Below are 20,252 nucleotides of genomic sequence, written 5' to 3'. Positions count from 1 at the left end.
TGAAATCTAATGTGTGCATACAAGTATTCATGCAAACTAAATATGTAGCATTTTCTTAGTATTTTTCTACTTATCTTCATTGCCACTTCCTTTTGATGTGGATCATGGCATTTCTCAAATTTTAATATCGAATTGCTTTCATTTTTTTAAAATATAAAATCAATAAAAATGAAAGGTGTGCTATATATTAACTTTCCTAATTTTAATATTTTTAGATGTGTTGGACTACTAATCCTATATTTCACAGTGAACATAATTTGGAGGGTGGCCTAAATGAATCTTCCTTTATAGGTTTATAATAATAATAAAATTACTATATAAAATGTTCATTATATATTTATTTTTGAAACTAGAAAGGTACAATGATTTCAATAAATATCAACATTTATTCATCCTATTTAAATTTTTAAATATGTATTAATAAACAATAATTGTAAAGCTTGATTAAAAAACAAAGCTGCACAGTCTTCTACCTATATGAAATAAAATACTGTCTTTGAATGTTTCTGAAAAACTGGGTAGGAAAATAGATAGTATGCTACACAGAGGGGGTGGTGAGAGAGAGAGGGGGAAAGAGAGAGAGAGAGAGAGAGAGAGAGGGAGGACTGGAGGCATATAAACACCTGGCTTCCTCTGTAACTAAGGAGTGATGATGCCATTTCTCTCCATTCACAGAGTTAGTCTGTGTACTCAATGGCTTTATCCATTTAGTCTGATTGTAACCAATCTGCAATGCTACTTTTAGACAGTATTACTCATATTCACGTTCAGATGCCCTGGCCAATAAAGGTCAATATTAAAGCAACTGGTATATTGTTTTCTATAGATGCTTTGAAACATGGCAGGTAAATGCATCCAGATCAGTAAAGAAATGTAATGTGCATTAAATAACCAATGCCCAATCCTTACTAACGGTCACCTTTAGAAATGCCTATCATTTATTCATAAGTATATTTATGAGCTAGAAAAGGGAAATGTCCCAACTCTTTACAATTTTGGAGCAAAGCATTTTACCTAGATCTCTCCAGTCTAGATTACTGTATATCCTGCTTTGGAGATGAAAGTAGACTTGTACGTCCTGATCAATAAATGTGGCTAGAATAATCATATATATTTTTTCCAGTATTGATCATGATGTTCCTTATCACAGCTTTCTGTCTTGGGTTTATCAGGCACATTATGAGTCTGGTCTTTCTAATATGGGGTGATTCTCTTCCACTCCACAGGCTGATAATCCTCAGAGGACGTGTTTATGGGCACACATGGAACAATGCAAACCACTGAAATAAACCATTTGTATAATGAATTTCATGGTATAGGGTTTCCTGCCTGAGCAGGGGGTTGGACTAGATGACCTCCAAGGTCCCTTCCAACTTTATATTATTATTATTATTATTATTATTATTATTATTATTATTATTATTGTTGTTGTTGTTGTTGTTGTTGTTATTATTATTATTATTATTATTATTATTATTATTATTATTATCAACAGTTTGCGAATTACAGACAACACTACCTTTATTTCCCATTAATTCTTAGCTTTGGAAGTTATGGAACAAGTAAATTGACACAGTTCTTGGGTAAGGGAGAGCAAACTTAATGCTGGGAAACTGATGCTTCTTTGGATTGGAAATTATATTATTTGAGTAATGAAATGCCATTGATGTTGAATGGAGTTACACAGTTCCCCAAAAAAACAATCTGCATTTTTGGGATGCTTCTGGATTCAATGCTCTTGTGTAGGTTGTAGGTGATCAGGTGTGCTTTTCACAAATTCCATCTTATATACCAATTAGAGATCATTAACTTCTCTTTGGAGCACCTGGAAGCCAAAACTATACATTAGTACAGATTTTGTGCTAAACGAATAGCGAGCCCCTTTTACCCAATGCCTAAACAACACAGATTATGTTTACAGAATTAAGAAAATAGATGTGGCTTCCTCTTTCATCTCTTTTTGCTAGTTAGGAAAGATCAGTAATTGCTTGCCAAAACATGCAAAGACTTTTTTTTACTTTCCCAGCCTTTAAAAACAATAACTGTAACTGTTGAGCAACACAATATGTTGTTAACCATTAGCGGCAGCTTCTCTTTTTTCTTCTTCTTCTTCTTTATAATCTGAAATAAACTAGTAGGAAGCCTTCAAGATGGAATGTTTGAAATCACTAATGGAAGGAAATATAAATAGGTATCAAAAGACATGAAAAAGTCTAATAAAGCACAGCATGGAGCACATGTCTGCATGTGCTAAAGAAATTAAGCTAATTTAAACCTTGCAGACACTGCTATTTACTGTATGCCTTCCAATAGACTCATCAGTCTCTGGAGGCTTTAAAGGGCCGCATTTATTTATATACTTTTATTTGGGGAAAGAAAGCTGCTTCTAGATTAGTGATGGACAAGAATGTTTTCTTCATTGTCTATTTTTGTGTCAGGTTCTTCAAATTGGGGATAGTTTTACTGCTGAATATGATTAGGCTATCCTTTCACTAATGCATAGATTAAATTCCATAAATATGAAGAGTTCCACAGGGGCAAGAGAACTGGTCCTTCTCCAAAATATTGCATATCTTACCTGGGCCCTATCCCCCAATGTCTACATAGCAGAAATCTACACATACATAAGAGTTGACACTCTTTTTGCAGTAATTCCTTCATCTTAGGTGTGCAACATTTAAGGAAGTCCTCACTTAACAAGGATAACTGGGACCTCAATTGCCATTGCTACGTGATGCAGCTAAATGATGATAAAATGAGATATCATGTGAACACATTGCTTAGCAGCTCTGGCCTGCTTGCAATCCCACACTCCCTGTTGCCGTTGTTAAGCAAAAATCATGGATCATTGAGGACCTGACATGACTGCAACTTTCTGCTGGCTTCCCACAAGCAATGTCAGTGAGGGTGGAAGTTGTAAGTCCTGGGCAACTTGCAAGCAAGCCAAAGGATTTGGGGTACTACAGAGTGAGGCAGAGGTTTGCTGTGGGGAGTGGTTTCGGGCTACAGAGAGTTGCTGCAGTGCCACATGAGTGGGTGTGGGTTGAAGAGGAAGCGTTGTGGTGCAGTTTCAGTTTTTAAAACACTCATATAGAAATTGTTTTGAATGATTTAATGGGTGTATGCAGTTTTTACGTGATTATTGCAATAGAACTGTTTTTTTGTGAGTGACCATTACCCACAAGTCCTCTGGCCTGCTTGAAAGCTGCTCAGGATCTACAACTTCCAGCCCCACAGACATTGCTTGTTGGAAGCCAGCAGAAAGTTGCCGTCATGTCAGGTCCTCAATGACCCTTGATTTTTCCTTGTTACTGTTATATCTCAGTTTTGCATTTTGTTTCCTGCTCACTTCACTTTACTATTATCTCTCATCATTGCATAAGAACATAAGGTGCATTCCTCATTGCTACCAAAAGGCATTGTAACAAAAAAAAATTTCACTAAACTTTTTTTCTTTCCTTTCAGTGTCTGAACTACAGGAAGAAGGAATAAATGCCATAAATTTACCACTCAGTCCAATTCCTTTTGAATTAGATCCGGAAGATACTATGTTAGGTAATTTGAAATACTTTTTTTCCCCTTTAAACTGGTCATAAGTATGCCTTTTTTATAATGAGGAATCTTCCTTCTTTATTTCTCTCCATTTTTTTTCAAAGAGGAAAATGAAGTCCGAACAATGATTGATCCCAATTCAAGAAGTGACCCAAAACTACAGGAGCTAATGAAGGTAATACTTTGAAAGTAGTTTTTGGAAACAAAATGAACCTGGAGTTTTACTTGGATTCTCGAGTAATCTATAAAATTCAGGCAAAATAAAGTAAGCTGTGTTTTTTGAATGTTATTTTGTGTGTGTGTGTGCATAAGGTCACTGGATTACATCCAGCCTTCTCCTACCATCATTTACTCAAGATTTTACTCATTGTAAAACATATTTCCTGTGTTTAAGACAAATGGCTTCTGAATCACTGGATTCTTTAGCAGAAAATAGTTTGTGGTTTATAGCTTTGACACTGTTTCCCCCCCTACTTTTTATTTTCTAAATAGGTTAGGTATTTATTTAAAATATTTTAAATCTTGCTATTTAATTCTGTTAGGCTTTCCAAGATATAAACAAAGAACTAATCTGAAATACAACAACAGATAATAGCCAAACAAAAATGGAATAATTCATATTTACAGCAGAACTAAAAATATATCCAGTGACTGAAAATCAACAATCTGCATTTTAAAATCTTAATCATAGGCATCAAAGAGTTGTGAAATTAATATTCTTTAGCATGTGGGAAGAAAAGAGTATTTTGGAGTTCCATTTCCTCAGAGATGAGGATTTTTGTCCCAGGTTTGAATGTCAACATATTTAAAACTAGGCATATTTGACGTTTTTAAGATAAACAGTGGGTAATTTTAAAATTTAATGGGAATGCCACAGTATAAACTGAAGTTGAAAGTAATATTCCATCAATAGAAGATCATTTCATTTTAATTCACTAAAAGAAGGTGGAGAAACAATTTTCACCAATTTCTCCTTCTGAACCCCTTTCCAGAGCTCCTGGGAACCCTCAAGTTTCTAGAACAGATTTTTGGAGGGTTACAAAAGATAGCTGGAATCCCCAAGAATTATTTTTCCCTCCAATTATCCGGTATGGAATGACCATTTTGTGAGCTGAAATGAGATTTAGTTGACCAAAGAGAGTTTTCACTATTATTTCTAAACTCTTAATTCATGTGATGAGTAGCAGGTTTTTCTTGGTGAGTTGAAAGCCTGATAGGGATTTAATAAAATCCGTGGACCACATACATTTCATCTAAATCTTTTGAAGATTAAAAACAGAAAGATCAGCTAAACTTCCAGTGCTGCTGAAATTAGAGATGATAGTTCTAATAGAATAGAGCTGGAAGGGACCGTGGAGGTCTTCTACTCCAGCCCCCCACTTAAGCAGGAGAACCTACACCATCTCAGGAGAACCTACACCATATCATAATAATTCTATGCAATTAATATTTTTCTAACAGTATGTTAAATAACGAAGTCAAACTATTCCAAAAGTTCTCATTACTGAGATTGAAATAATTTCGAAGACACTTACTTCCCTGTCCACTTTGCATAAAGTGGAAGAGAGTTCTTTCTGCTATTCAGAACTTACATATAGATTTTTAATAGTGAAAAGTGTATCTCCCTGAAAATTTAGAGTTTGAGTCCAGCGTTTTTTTCTTTGAACAAAAAAGGCTAAAAATAGAATTTACTGTAAGTGATTTATTTGCTGAGAGAGCAAATATTAGAATGTGAAGAACATTCTTTAAATTTTCATTGTTTACTTCATGTATATTAAGTATATTAATCTTCAGTACTGATTGGAGAAGTGAAAAAAATCGATATTATTTGTCCCTTCTGAATCATTGCCAAAAAACCCTTCATAATTGTGTTCATGTGGTTACTAGGAGCTGAAGACTCGAGGATGTCTTTATCTTTTACCTTTTACCTCATGCTTAAATACCATTGAATTTAACTACTGGATTGCAGTAATTATATTTTAAGTTCCATTGAATTTCACTATTGAATTGTAGTAATTTGTATTTTAAGTTTTATCCTGTAACTTCTCATCCAGCAATTATTGTTAATGTCTACTGATAGTTGGTTAGAAAAATAATTCTACTATAGAGTAACTTCTATATTTGTGAAGCTGAAAAATGAGTAGCTTTTTTTTTGAAACAATGGTGTAGCTTAACACATTTGATACAATATAACATACGCCAGTGATAAATATTAATATTTTGATATCAAGATTTTAATTCTTGTTATTAACTCTTGATACAGTGCATCTTTACATGCAATGCATTGTTTTGAACATCATTGTGTGTCTAATATAACATACATTTGCGATGATGCCATGTAATATAGCTAAATCTTGCTCTCTTAACAAAGGTATTAATAGACTGGATTAACGATGTGTTAGTAGGAGAAAGAATAATTGTAAAAGATCTGGCTGAAGACATGTATGATGGACAAGTACTGCAAAAACTCTTTGGTAAGAAGTAATTTTATTTTTATGCAGAGTGTGATGATATTTTGCCTTTGTATAGAGTGGCTTTTTAAAAACCCAAGAAATAAGAAAAGATTTTAGCCAATGAATGATCATGTCTAAAAAGCAAATAACCATTTCCTTTATGTTTGTATTATATTTTTGATTATTTTTACTTAGCATTTTAAATTAGACATCTCTTTGAAGTTTGATGCTTCAAACCTTCAGTTATATTCTGAAATTTGTCTTTCTGTAGTGCTACCATATTTAATGATAACATCCAAATTTAAAAGCCATTTTTGGGGGAAAAACTATACCATAAAGTTTTGAAAGTTTACTATAATTAACATTAGAAAAATAGATTGTTTTACACATGACCCTCATTAGTCAATACCATCAGATATAATAAAAGAAATAAATGTAAAATGTATTGAAATCACTGTACTTTATTAAAAGTGTTGACATTTGTAATAGAAGGAAAAATTTTCCTTACTGTACTTAATTTGCTTGGTGAATTGTCAGTGATTACTTTTGAAATTTTAAGTTACGTTCTCCATGGAAAATCCATTCTGGAATAGGTGGAACAGAATGTCTTCACATTGAACTTGATACATGGAGTTGAGGCGAAGACTTGTTTTTTTCTTTCATTATCACTTCAGAGAAGCTTGAGAGTGAGAAACTCAATGTGGCTGAAGTCACACAGTCTGAAATAGCTCAGAAACAGAAGTTGCAGACAGTCCTTGAAAAGATCAATGAAACCCTTAAGCTTCCTCCAAGGAGCATCAAATGGAATGTGGACTGTGAGTTATTTATTTACCGTAGAATTTGTGTATACAGTTTACATTAAAATTGTGTTAAATTTATGAAGTAAGAAAAGAGCCAGAAATGTTTTGTAACCAGAAGCCAATTTAGAGGGGTATGTGCATGAAGGCATGAATCTGTGCATGTTTATGAATGTTTTAGATATATTTAAAAGCGCATACATACACAGGCATACTGAGAGAGCAAAAGAAAGAAGCTTGTAATTCTTGGTGAATAATTGGCAATTAAAAGGTTGATAAGTTTAAATTCCTATTGTACATGCAGTGTAACACTTCACAAATGAAGACAGAGTGTTGCATTTGTCAAGGAATAATTTCTTCAAAACTGGAGAGGTCTTTTTTCTTGTTTCTGATATAACTTGCTATGGGGCTTTGTAGAACAATAAGTGTGAAAAGCACTTATGTACAAAAAAATCCAAAGGAGCTGATTCACAGGAAAATAATAAAAGTCTAATAGTAGTGTTGTTATTTTTCTGTATTGTCTCTTGCCCTGAGAATTGAGAGAATTTTCTCACAAATTTTGGAGCTAATCCTGTAATACATTTTCCTCTTTACATTCTGCAAAGAATTTACAACCATGTCCAAGAGATGCTTCTGTTTATTCCTTTCAGTTCCCAGTTAGCTGAGTTATGTTGAAAAAAAAGAGACTTTCCCAGAAGTATTCCTGGCTAATATTTATTTATTTATTTATTTATTTAGATTTATATACCGCCCTTTCCTGAAGGACTCAGGGCGGTTTACAGAGCATTTAAAAAACAGTCAATACAAACGTTAAAACAAATTAAAATAATAGCATATCTAACAATAGAATTCTTTCATCCAAATCAAATACAGGGTAATCTTCAATTTAGACCAGTCAGTTAATACCATTTGAAGTTATGATGCATTCCCCCCCCAAAAAAAAATACTTAAGACCCAGATCTGAAGTTCCAATGGCAGCCATTGCTTCCCCCCCCACCCCACAAACAGCCACTTGATTGCATTTTGGGCACTTCGCAACCAACCCACATTTATGGCCATTTGTAGCATCCCATAGTCATATGACCATGTTTTATGACTTTTTTGCCAGAAACCAGTGTTTCGTTCTGGTTTTTGGCCAAAAAAAAAATACTGTGGACAATGGTCTAGTTTAGCAACGGCCACATTTGCTTAATGATCACAATGTTCATTTAACAACTGCTGCAAAAAATATGTGGATGCCTCAATCATCATGATATATAACAGAGATTCGGGTTCATTATGGTTGTGAGTCAAGGACTTCCTGTATATGAGACAATACTCCATGCTTTATCCTAAACATTGGGCTGGATCATATTGCATAAAGACTGAAACACTTCTATATACATTAGGCTATTTTGCTTAAGCACGCTTGTCCTATAGGTAGCCTAAAAATGTATTGTTTAGAATGTATTTCATAATAGCTTGCAAACTATTTTTATACAAACCTAGACAAACAATACAGTTGAATAATTCATTTGTACTATTACAACGTTGTTCAATAATTTATTTTTATTTTTATTTTAATCCCATTTATATCCCGCCCTTCTCCGAAGACTCAGGGCGGCTTACAATTTAAGCACAAACCAATGTGCTTAGCAATAGCCTTCATTCTATGTATATGCCTGCTTATTAGGGCTTTCGGGGGCCCCCCAAGGGGCATTATTACAAAGTCAGCTTATTGCCCCCAACAATCTGGGTCATCTTAAATTGAAGCATGCTTAACATTTAACATGGTATTCATGGATACCACAAGTAAAGGGAAGAATAATAATGCTAGAATAGTTGTGAATTATTTCTTTTGATGGTTGCAGATTAGAAATTTCCTATAATGGATGTTTTCATACCTTGCAGCCTTGTTAGTGTTGAGTACATATACAAAGCCCTGCTGTGAAAGACCTCTTAACAAGTTTGTGAAGAATGTTTGAGTCATTCTGTTTAATAAGTTATTGCTCAAGGGTAGGGGCTAGATGGACTCATTCATCTTCCTGCAGGCACTACGATACTTAAAACTGAATTAAGTACATGTTTATGAATTTAAAAAATATCCTTCTCATATTTCATAAATCAACATTGTAATAGTGCAGATAAAGGAATGGCCCAGAGGTGTCCATAGATAGCACTTAGTACAGCTGCCCAAACCTCTTAAATCACAGGAAACATGCAACATCCAACCCACTGGAATAATGTTGATTTAGTTGTATTTATTTAATTGTATTCATCCACTGATTTATGGCAGAAAGAGAAACAGAGGAAAATACCCTTGGATTAATCTCTAATGGGCAAAGTGTTAAAGGATAAAATATTCTGCATACCGATAGTGGTTGGGAAGTAAATGTTTCATTTTCTCTTGCATAATTTTAAGTTTTTAATCTCTTTCAGCTGTCCATGCAAAAAGCCTGGTTGCAATACTGCATCTTTTGGTTGCATTGTCACAGTATTTTCGAGCCCCAATCAGGTTGCCAGATCACGTGTCTATTCAGGTTGTGGTTGTCCAGGTATGAATGAATGTATTCCGCATTTCTGTACACTTTTGAAATTAGAGAAAGTATAAGAAAGAAGGTATGTTTCAGGTTGATCTTTCTTCAATGAGAAAAACAGTCAAAAGCACAGCATTTCTTTTTTAGAGCTGAGTGTACTGTTGTCATTATTGATAGCATAGCAGCGGAACGGTAACATTAATATAGTAAAGGTTAAATCAGATTTTGGCAAAGTGTAACTCTGAGGTTGTCATGCAAGAGTCCTAAAGTTAATATTTTTCACCTTTCTGGTTGTCTTGCTCCATGTTGTTGCATTCTATTGGGACTACACAAATCTTCTGAACGAATATGCACACAAATTAAATTTTCAAACCATGAAAGAGTCTGCTCTGCCAATTTACAGGCTTACACTGCTGCTTCAGAAGCTGTTCCCAGCTCTCTCTACATACATGTGCACATGCATTTTGCTTTACTGAGGAAAATGTGAAACAAAGTGGTAACTTGTGCACACACGTGTGGAAAGAGTTGTAAGCAGCTTGTAAAGCCAGGAAACAGAGGCGGCTGCTTTGCAATTTAAAAAGAGATGCTTTGTACATGCTCCCCTGGGTTCAAAGCATTTCCCTCAAAGGATTTTCACGGCTCTGCTTTCTACTTCAAATATTTGTATTTGCTCACAAGTTTAATAAGTGCCTCTTTTGATATTACTTGTTCAACCTGGCAAATAATATAGACCTTTCCATCAGCTTGTGAATGCCTGCCAGTCATATGACCTACCAACAATTTCAAATTGACTTTTTAAAATTATTGTTATTTTTACTGAACTTGCTTTTGTCAATTCTTCAGAATTTTATCTGGAGAAAGAGCCTGGGAAAATTCTAGCTTCTGTGATAAATATTTCTAAGACCAGCTGTTTTATGTCTCCTTAAAATAACAGGCAGAACAAGCTTATATTTCATATAAGACAAATAAGATTGTGGTTTGTGGCTGTTTGGAAAACAAACACAACAATACCTGCTTGAAATTGATTCTCTGGGTTTTATTTGGGTATTACTTCAGGTGGAGGGGGAAAATACCTTTTGATTCTTGTAGTTAAGGCTTAAAAATTCAAGAATACATCACCAAATGAGTAGGATAATATGCCATATTTGTAGAATAGCACTAGGAGTAAATAGAAACAGCTTCCATTATTATCCTAATGCCATAGTGAATAATCACCCTACTTTGAAGTCCTTCTTTCCATAAAAGACAGGACAGTTTTGAAGCAATATGGAAGTAAATTGGGAATTTCAGACAAAACCCTGGTGATGGGGAGATTCCTGCCTGCTGTCAGGATCCTGATTTTGTCATGCATGAATAATCCTCCAGACCACCATCTTTAATGTTAAATAAAATACAGTGCCCCCTTGCTTGATATTTGGGGTGGAGGAAAAATCTCCTCAAATATTTCATTTTCTTCAAATCATGACTTAAGCATTTTACGGCAAAGATAATCTAAGATAAACGATTTCCACTTTATTGCAAGGCTACATTAACAGAATCTTGCAAATCTGAAAGTATTAACTTCCCACTGACCCATTAGGGCAGGTCCTTCCTAAATTTCTTTCTCTGACAGTTAAGTGACTGCAGCTTCCTCTCTCTTTTCTGATCATTTCCTTAGACAGTATGTCTTTCCCTTGCCTCCAAAGCCATCTTAATAAAGTATTGTAGTACCTTGGCTTTTGACTGTTTCCTTTTAAAAGCTGCGCATGTATTCAGATTAATTCAGTCAGGCTTAGAATCTCTCTTATTTAGGTGTTTAACTGGCTTTTCTTCTGAATTTTGCTTCTAGAGAATCTCCCTTTTCGCCACTGGCATCCTTACAAGGGTAGGGCAGAGTTTTCCAGTCTTAGCAACTTGCAGAGTTGTGGCATACAGTTCCAGAACTCTTGGCAATGAACCCTCTTGTGAACTGAAATGCACAGATCTGGAAAATGCCACATTTGGGAATAGGTGAAGCTTCTTGTCCATTTCCACAAGATCTGGACTGTACTTTCCAGGAAAACAATTGGAGAATAGAATGTCTGTTGGAGGTGGTTGTTCTTATTTCACAACTAAATCAAAATGAAATTAAGTATTCCTATTTTCATACCAATTTCCAATTATTATTTTGACATTTATTTGGAAATGCTTATTTTTACAGAAAGCATCTTAGAAATTCCAGGTTTTGAGGGGAAAAAATAAAGCTATTTAAACATGAATGTTTATGTAGAATTTTTTGTAATAAAAAACCATTTATTAATGTGGAAATGGAGGTGAGTTCTGAATGCATTCACAGTAAAGTGACCAGGTAAAAATAGCTGTCTATCCCTATTTTCCCCGAGGTTAAAATATATGTCTCCATCTAGTCTCTTTTGGGCCCATCTTGTATCTTGGATCTTCTGCTGCCTTCTGTTTCTAATTTAAAATGTCTGATCTTCCTTTAGAATGGGAATAACAGTAACATGAATATACAGCCATAGGAAATGCTTACCATTAACTTATAAAAATTCCTGTTCAGCTGCCCTTATATACACGAGTCAGGGTTCATACAGGAAGACTTCCATCTTAGAATGAATAGTTAATAAAAGTATAAATAAGGAAAGAAAATAAATATAGTCTATTCTATGGCTAATTGTTGCTATTTTTTCCAGAAGCGAGAAGGAATCCTCCAGTCCCGACAGATCCAAGAGGAAATAACTGGCAATACTGAGTAAGTCAAGTCAAGCTTTACCAAATCTTGCTGGTTCGACTAATGGAAATTTCAAACAGGCTTCATTCCAAATAATGAAGAATAGAAGTAATGTAAAGATGTGAACACGTTCCCAATATAGGAAGCTTTAAATTCAAGTAATTGTTTAAACAAGAAGGTGGTTTCCCCATATATGTTTTAAGGAGTTTTTGTGAGTGCCCACCTAGAGAGAGGTCCAATTAGAAACAATTCAGATAAGGGTTTTCTTAGTTGATGGCACCAGATTTATGGATCTCCTACTCCTTAGTCATTCCGTGACTTGTTTTAATGGTATTTTCTGCTTTGAATGCAATTAGCCAGGTGCATATTTATTTTGCTTTGTCTATTTCTGCATTAAACAAAATGTATTAAATGACTAAGAGTACTCATGCAAATAATTGCATTATTTCTTTTCTATAGGGCAATGTCAGGACGGCATGGTAAGCATGAATTGATTTTCAACATTATTTAGATGTGTGTAAATTATTATCCCACTAATAATTATATAATTCAAAGTCAGCTAGGTTCACTTTCTGATTTTTCTTAATTGAACTGTAAATATGCAGTATATTTCTTCCAAAGAAGAATACTTCCTTAATAATTAGAAAATAATTACATTTATTAAATCAATACTTTGTTATACTTTATAATCTGCATGGCTGGAGAACAATAGATTTCAAAATAGATTGATGTGAATGTGCATTTTGTAAATAAAGGCCAAGGATTATTTGGGTAGACCAAATATTCCTTGTTAAATGTAGATGGCAGTTGATGGCCTTCTGGTTTTTTGAATTCTTAATGTTTCAGTAATGTAGCATTTATACAGGTTGTTCTCATCAATTGTATTTCAGAACGAGATGCATTTGACACACTATTTGACCATGCCCCAGACAAACTCAATGTTGTGAAAAAGGTGAGGCAAAAATGGTTTTGATATGTGCCATTTGACTGCCTGAGAAACTCAATGAATGTAATTGGGACTAAACTGTGGTGTTGCCAATTAATTGCAAGTTCCTCAGCTTGAGGCCAAAAGGGTGGCCTCTTGAGCAACAATGCACATATACTTATACATATACATATACATACACACACACACACACACACATATACATATCTAGATATCTACATACACAAACACACATACACACACACACAATACCTTGAACCCAATCCCCAATTTGCACTAGCTAGGTGATGCAAGTGTCAATTCCACAGGTGAGAGATCTCTGTAACTAGAAACCCTGTCCACTTCCTTAATATTCATATTTTGAGTAAATCCTAGATAGAGGCATTATTTGTGAACATATTATCTCGTTGGATTCTATCCATGTAGCATCTAATTCCAAATAATTTGGGCTACAAAATATTTTTCAAAAATGTATACAGACGTTTTTCTGACCAAGCACTCTGCAAAAGGGAGTGGGTAACTACTATCTAGTAAGACTGCTAGATAGCAATCCACAGATCCATTAAGGGTGGAAAGTATTAACACTTCTCCAATCTTACTGCTACCATATAGAACTGAATCTGGATGCACCTTGTAATAACCCTTATTTTTTACAAGGATCATTACACAATGATGGTTCATGATTAACCAAAGAGCTCCTCTAATTCTAAATGAAATTCTTTCAAATTACAGCAGTTGAAATAATCTCTGCATTTTGTAGTAGTCAATTGACTAAGTACCTAGTTGAACTGCTCTCCAAACCTTTGAGAAAATTCACAGCAACTGCTGTTGCTCCATTAGTATCCATACCGTGTCTGTGGCTGACCATCTTAATCCATGGTGCCAACTGGCATCATCAGCCAGGAAATGAGTTGATTGTGGCAAAGTAACATTTTTGATTTTCAGATCACATTCCTACTTCTCTAAATAAAGACTAATTCAGTGGGCCACTAGAGTATGTGATTTGCAAAATACCCATACTTTATAGAAATCATGTAATTCCCAAACCTACCTTCAAGGCAGGGATATTAAAATCCCAGAGCCCCCAAAATCAAGGCAACTCAGCCATGAGTCATCCATGATGTCAAACAGCTTAAGCAGGGAGGGTGCTAAGCAATAGAATAGGCAATATAACTTATCCATGGTGCTAAGCTAAATAGATGTGCACTCTCATCCAGTTATCTGGGCAACACAGCACCTGGTCGCTATTAGATTGAAGGAATATTCCCATCCTTACTCCTAAAGTTTTAGAGTTTAGAATGGTGCAACAGCACCAAAATGTAGCCAGGCACATGTTCGACAAGGGCACTCTCCCCATCTGTGCCCAATTAGATCTCAGCAACACATTCCAGGTCTACTTTCTCCTTCCTATGTAAGGACACGATCATACTACACATGGATGTGCCATTCAGCAATGTCAGTTTGAGGTCAAGGCCACCTATATTGCGGTACCTACCGGTAGGATATAGGCTGAGCAAAGACTTGGCACCACTTTTCCAATCTCCCCTTGGAAACCACTGCCTCTTGCCTCCCATCATATCTCCCTCTATATAAGTACTTCAATTCTCTTTTTGCTTTCTGGCTTCCTATTGGTCCTTCTGAATCTGCACTGGAGGAACTGTATAGAAAATCACCATATGAAAGAGCCCCTTATTGAAATCTGAGATGTTTTACTAGTTTCCCCCTCTACTTAAAATAAATATTTCATACTATAAATGCAAATGATTTTTTGTATATTATTTCTTGTGAAAAGTGATATAGAAAAGGAGTGAAATGCCAAAATTGCCATTTCACACATTTGTATTATATGATCTCCAGTTGATCTAGATAAGCACAGCTTCCTTGAAGAGCAAACAGTGGCATTCCATTTTACAAGAGCTTATTTGTGGCTCAAATGTTATTTTCCTTTCTCAGTTATCCTGTTGCAACTGTGTGTATGTAGTCATTCTTTATATTGTATTTGGGATGGAGTTTCATAGCATTTTCCTCTTTCTCAAAACCCAGCAAATAAACAGATTTACTAAAAGCTAAATTATTTTAAAGCTCAGATTAGCATTTGCATGTTTTACTGAACTCTGTTTTTAAAAACTTCAAAGCTTAAATATGTTCTTAATTTCTAGACTCTCATTACTTTCGTGAATAAGCACCTCAATAAGCTGAATCTGGAAGTTACAGAACTAGAAACTCAGGTAGGATTATACAGATGTATTTAGAAGAGTAGAACGCTTTCATAACATTATTCCAAGGTGTACCATTTAATCAGTGAAGGCAAAAATGTATTGGAGCATTATCTTTTATTTTTCTTGTCCATCCCTCACTCTTTTACAGTTATATCATGGGGACAAATAAAAATCATGTTGACTAGTTGAAACTATGGCTATTGATAGCCACTTTTTTATGTATTAGATTTGTGGAAGGATACAATCAAATTGGGCTCTTGTTGGTTACAAACAAAGCAATGACATGATACATAATAGAATGACTAAAACATTTGTGGTAAGAATAGATTAAATGAAAGCTAAGCCATCCATATAAAAAAGTCAAGAAACTTGTGATATGTTTGCTGGCTAGGTCAGGGGTCCCCAACCAACGGGCCATGGCCCATTAGATGCCCATGAGATTCAAGGTGCTGGTAATGACCTATAAAGCCCTACATGGCATGGGTCCGGATTACCTACGGCAGCACCTGCTGCCAGCGTCAACCTCCCTCCTCCAGTGCGCTCCCACAGAGTGGGCCTCCTCAGGGTGCCTCCGATCAGAGAATGTTGATTGGTGGCCCCCAGGGGGAGGGCGTTCTCTGTGGGCACGCCAGACCTATGGAACCACTTGCCGGTTGAGCTCCGGATGGCCCCCGACCTTCGCTCTTTCCGATGCGATCTAAAAACCTATCTATTTGAACAATCCGGCCTGGTCTGATGGGTTTGGGGTTTGGATTTGGTTTTAACATAGTTTTAATTATTGTATTATATTGGGCATAATTATTTATTCTTTTTTAACTTTTGTATTTATATTTCGATATTTATTGCCCTGTACACCGGCCTGAGTCCTTCGGGAGAAGGGCGGTATAAAAATTTAATAAATAATAAATTACTGGGCTGTGGCCTATTTGGAACCAGGGTGTGCGAGTGGTAGGCTGATTTATGTATGCATGCGCAGCTCAACTTGTGCAAGTTGAGCTGTGCGTGCATGCGCTTGTGCGTTGACCTGCTTGCACAAGTCGAGCTGTACAGATGCATGCCAACCCGCTGCTTGCATGGTCTGGTTCCCCTCTCCACCCCACAGCCAGGCCACCAAACCGCAAAGGTTGGGGACCAGTGGGCTAGATGACAGAATCCATCTGACTAAGTATGGAACGGCTAAACTTGAACCCTTTGGTTGGATGTAGCAATAATGGACTGGGCTGTTTGATCCTCCATGTTCTATGCACATTCCAGGAGAAAATATGATGTGTGTTTGTATTCATATTCCATAATATAGAATACCTTCTTTTTCTTCACTCTGTCAAAAGGAAATTTCATAGAATCACAAGGATCTTATTTTGTTTGTGTTTGCTAGAAAAACCATTGAATGTGCACTTGATTTCTCCAAAAAAACAAAAAAAGTAAATAATTTTTGAAAGCTCCCATGGAAAAGGAAATGCCAATTTTTAACCAAAGCAAATTTTTCATGAATCAATGATGCCTAAATAGAGAGTATTATAGAGCTAATGTGCACTCTAAGTTTTTTTATGCCCTGTCCCTCTTCTAGAATACCCCAATGAAAAGCCCAGCAGCCATATTCTGCTTTGCACAGTGTTTCATTCTCTTCTTTGACACCCCCCCCCCCACGTTTTTCCCATGAAACCATCTGCGTGAAGGCTGGTGATAGGAAGGAAGTCTTGGCAGGAATTGCATTCCTTTTTCTGTGGAATATAAAGAAATTTGTATACATGTAGGAGGAGGAAAAAAATAAGATTCTGAGGAGGATTACAGTATTGCAGTATTCAATGGAAGAAGAATAACGTGTGTGTGTGTGTGTGTGTGTGTGTGTGTGTGTGTGTTTTGTTTTAGTGGCTTATAGGTCACATTGTTTACCCAGTTGTCATTTTCTGTCTCAAAATCTACCAGAAGTCCCCCCAAATATGCTATTGAAACTGGCATTCGCCAAATGGAGAGATGGATTGCGTTGCCAGAGGCTATAAGGGTCAATAACATCTGAAAGGCAGTGTTTCAAATAATGGGGATTTAAAATGAAAGGATTTGTGGCAAAGGAATGAAATAATTAGGGTCTGACTAAACTGCTGATGGTAAGCATTAGGAATAGTTAGATGATGCTAAGAGGAAAATTACTATGCTAATATAACACATAGTTTGAGCATTACCCTGAACCCTGGTTTATTATGTGACCCAAACCAATTCATTGTATGCTAACATACAACAGGTTTTTTTTTCTATTTCTGCTCCTTTTTAAATTAAAGGAAAGAGCCTCCTATCAGCTCTTTCATAAAATATAGAAAAAATAATGCATGTATTTTTAAAAAAAAATCCCTTGACTTTTGAATGGCAGTGAATTCAGTTTATAGTGAAAAAGGGAGCTTCACAGTAATGTTATTTTTCAATTTCAGGAAGTTTTAAATAGTTATAAACTATATTATGTTCACAGAATCCATGTGGATAGCCCCAAAACCTTATTACAATCCTAATTTTTGTAGCAATGAACTCAAAATGAAGATTAGTCTTTTAACATTTGAATAGACTTTGGACAAGATGGCCATTTTAGACTTTAAAAATACATGCAGAATAATATTTATTTTTTTATTTTGTTAAACTTGTGTGCCACCCATCTCGTCTAGAGGCTGGAAGATGGTATTTTCATCCAAACTGACAGCAAAATTCTCTTACAAGAAGAGAATGGGAAGTTTTAAGAATTTAAGCCTAAATTCATGAGTTGATTGATATGAGGAGCAATGCTGTAATTCAAACATTATTTGTATTTGTTCAAATACAGGTACATACCGTGTTCTAGTTTACATCCATTTTAGAATAATTTCTAGGATGGTAATTGCTGTCAAGCGCTTAGAATATGTATTTTATTTTATTTATTTATTTAATTAGTTTTATTCTTATATGCCCAATGCTTTCTTATAATTCATATTCAATTTGCTCTACATTTGCCCATAACCTTCAGTGAAAGTCTCATGAAAACATTTTTCTCACGTTGTATGTGCCATAGTTCCAGTATTGGAAAAAATAGCAAATCTTTCCCCTTATTCCCTAACATGGAAATACCTTAATATGGAGGTCAACCGATGAGATAATGTTACCTTTAAATTTCAACATTTTCACTTGTGCAAACTAAAACTATGAAAAATGAATTGGATTACCAATGAGATTTTTTTTTATCATTTTGGTAAAATGTTCCTTATGTTTCTTATCAGGATGGGGGGAAAAATTATTTTGAAGTTGGTACTTCATATATATTCTCCTTTAAAAGCTGAAAGGAATGTTTTCCAGGGATGAAAAGTAGATGGTTAGATATGAAAATGTTTATTATATTTTGAGAGCCTTAAGGATGGAGATTGATTGCATCATGAAGGCTTAATGCCTTTATTTTCACCTTTAATTTTGGTGGGAGAAAAGAAATAGATTACACGGCCAAATGGGGACCATGAAATTACTAGCCCTGGATTAGATTGTGCAGCAGAACAGGTAGAAATAGCCATTAAAGATAAATGCTTATTTAGACTTCAAGAGAGGTGGTATAGTTGTGAAGACACCAGGCTAGAAACCAGGAGAGCGTGAGTTTATTATTTATTTATTTGTCTATTTTTAAAAAAATCAAATTTATATCTCATCCCATCTCCACAAAGGCAACTCTGGGTGGCAAACAACTATCAGATAATAATCAGAATTCTGGTTCCACAAAAGCCTGCTGCATGACTTTGCGCCAGTCACAGTTTTTCAGCCCAGAGTTTCTGCTGTCAGAAAAAAATATGAGGGGGAAGGAATATTAGATATGTTTGCCACCTTGAGTTATTTATAAAAATAATAAAGGTGAGATAAAAACAGCCTAAAGCTTGCTAGCAAAACCGCAGTGACTTGTCTTGTACACTAAAATGCTTTCAGGTAGAATTGCTGTTTGCCAGCAAATGGGTAAAGCACTTGGTAATGGATCTAGGCTGATCTAGAAAGCAAGAGTGTTCCTGCTTCCTAATTTATAAGAGGTCTCCTGGGAGATCCAGGGCTAGTGACTAAACTGGCAAATTAAAACAAAAACGAAAAAAGGAGACGACAAACCATTTTTTACATCAAGCCAAGAGAATTGTATGGGTTTGCAGAAGTCATTTGAAATCAAATTCAGCTCAAAGGAAGCAGTTTTTTAAATCTTTTCCTAGAGATGCCACATATATTAATGCTTTTTATGTGACATGTGGACCACAGAAACTTGATTTGCTTGAAGTCACGTAGATCAGATATTTATAAAATATCATTGATCTTGCCTTGGTCAGTTGAGGTATCTCAGTTGCTCTGAACCACTTATCAGCACCTGAGTCCTACCATTCTTAAAGAAAGGAACTATTTATGCTGACAAAACTTTAAAATCAAGCAATTGCATTTATATCATGTCAAAGAGTGATCTTTATAAGATTAGATCTAAAAAAAGTGTTATTTTTAAAAGTTTGCAGATGGTGTATATCTGGTGCTCCTGATGGGTCTTCTTGAAGGTTATTTTGTGCCTCTTCACAGCTTCTTCCTAACTCCTGACAGTTTTGAACAAAAGGTAAACTTTTATGCATTTAAGGAAGAATTAATTTGGCTATTTATGTTTACACTGGTCGTCATCCTAAAAGAATTTATAGCACTGCACAAAAAAACTCCTCAATAACACTTGATTTAAATAAAGATTAAATAAATGTCACTCTTCTGTTTTTAATGTATTCTTCTGCTTCATTATGTTATGTACTATCGGTAAACAAGTCTAGAATTGTAATTGCTTTCTCTTAATTAACCCATCAGGTACTCAATGTCTCATTTGCATTTGAGTTAATGCAAGACGGAGGGCTGGAAAAACCAAAGCCAAGGCCAGAAGGTATTTGTTGAATGTCTTGAGGATACATTTTATTGGTAAAGCTACCTAAAAATGTAGGGAATGTTTCATAGGAAATAAATTGCTATTTTCATTTCATAATTTCCTAATTATGAGGATTAATTTATTTTCCACTGCTATTTGTTATGGTCTTAGAAACACAAACATATGAAATTC

At 35.2% G+C, this 20,252-nt stretch overlaps 1 protein-coding gene across 1 annotated transcript in view; it reads left to right on the top strand.

Moving 5' to 3' along the window:
* The window catches only part of PARVA (parvin alpha), an 88,177-nt gene that overhangs the window by 50,806 nt on the left and 17,119 nt on the right, over nucleotides 1-20,252 (top strand). Inside the window, exons 2-12 of the mRNA XM_083355883.1 lie at nucleotides 3,466-3,555; nucleotides 3,657-3,727; nucleotides 5,924-6,026; nucleotides 6,680-6,820; nucleotides 9,221-9,336; nucleotides 11,988-12,046; nucleotides 12,485-12,504; nucleotides 12,916-12,977; nucleotides 15,131-15,199; nucleotides 19,668-19,769; nucleotides 20,006-20,078. Coding sequence (XP_083212009.1) covers nucleotides 3,466-3,555; nucleotides 3,657-3,727; nucleotides 5,924-6,026; nucleotides 6,680-6,820; nucleotides 9,221-9,336; nucleotides 11,988-12,046; nucleotides 12,485-12,504; nucleotides 12,916-12,977; nucleotides 15,131-15,199; nucleotides 19,668-19,769; nucleotides 20,006-20,078 — 906 coding nt within the window. The remainder of the gene's footprint in view (nucleotides 1-3,465; nucleotides 3,556-3,656; nucleotides 3,728-5,923; nucleotides 6,027-6,679; nucleotides 6,821-9,220; nucleotides 9,337-11,987; nucleotides 12,047-12,484; nucleotides 12,505-12,915; nucleotides 12,978-15,130; nucleotides 15,200-19,667; nucleotides 19,770-20,005; nucleotides 20,079-20,252) is intronic.

The sequence above is a fragment of the Vipera ursinii genome (assembly GCF_947247035.1).
Source record: "Vipera ursinii genome assembly, chromosome: 1".
In the NCBI taxonomy this organism is placed as follows: Eukaryota; Metazoa; Chordata; class Lepidosauria; order Squamata; family Viperidae; genus Vipera; species Vipera ursinii.
Note: the sequence above shows the minus strand (reverse complement) of the source record. Positions and strands in the feature narration are given on the sequence as shown.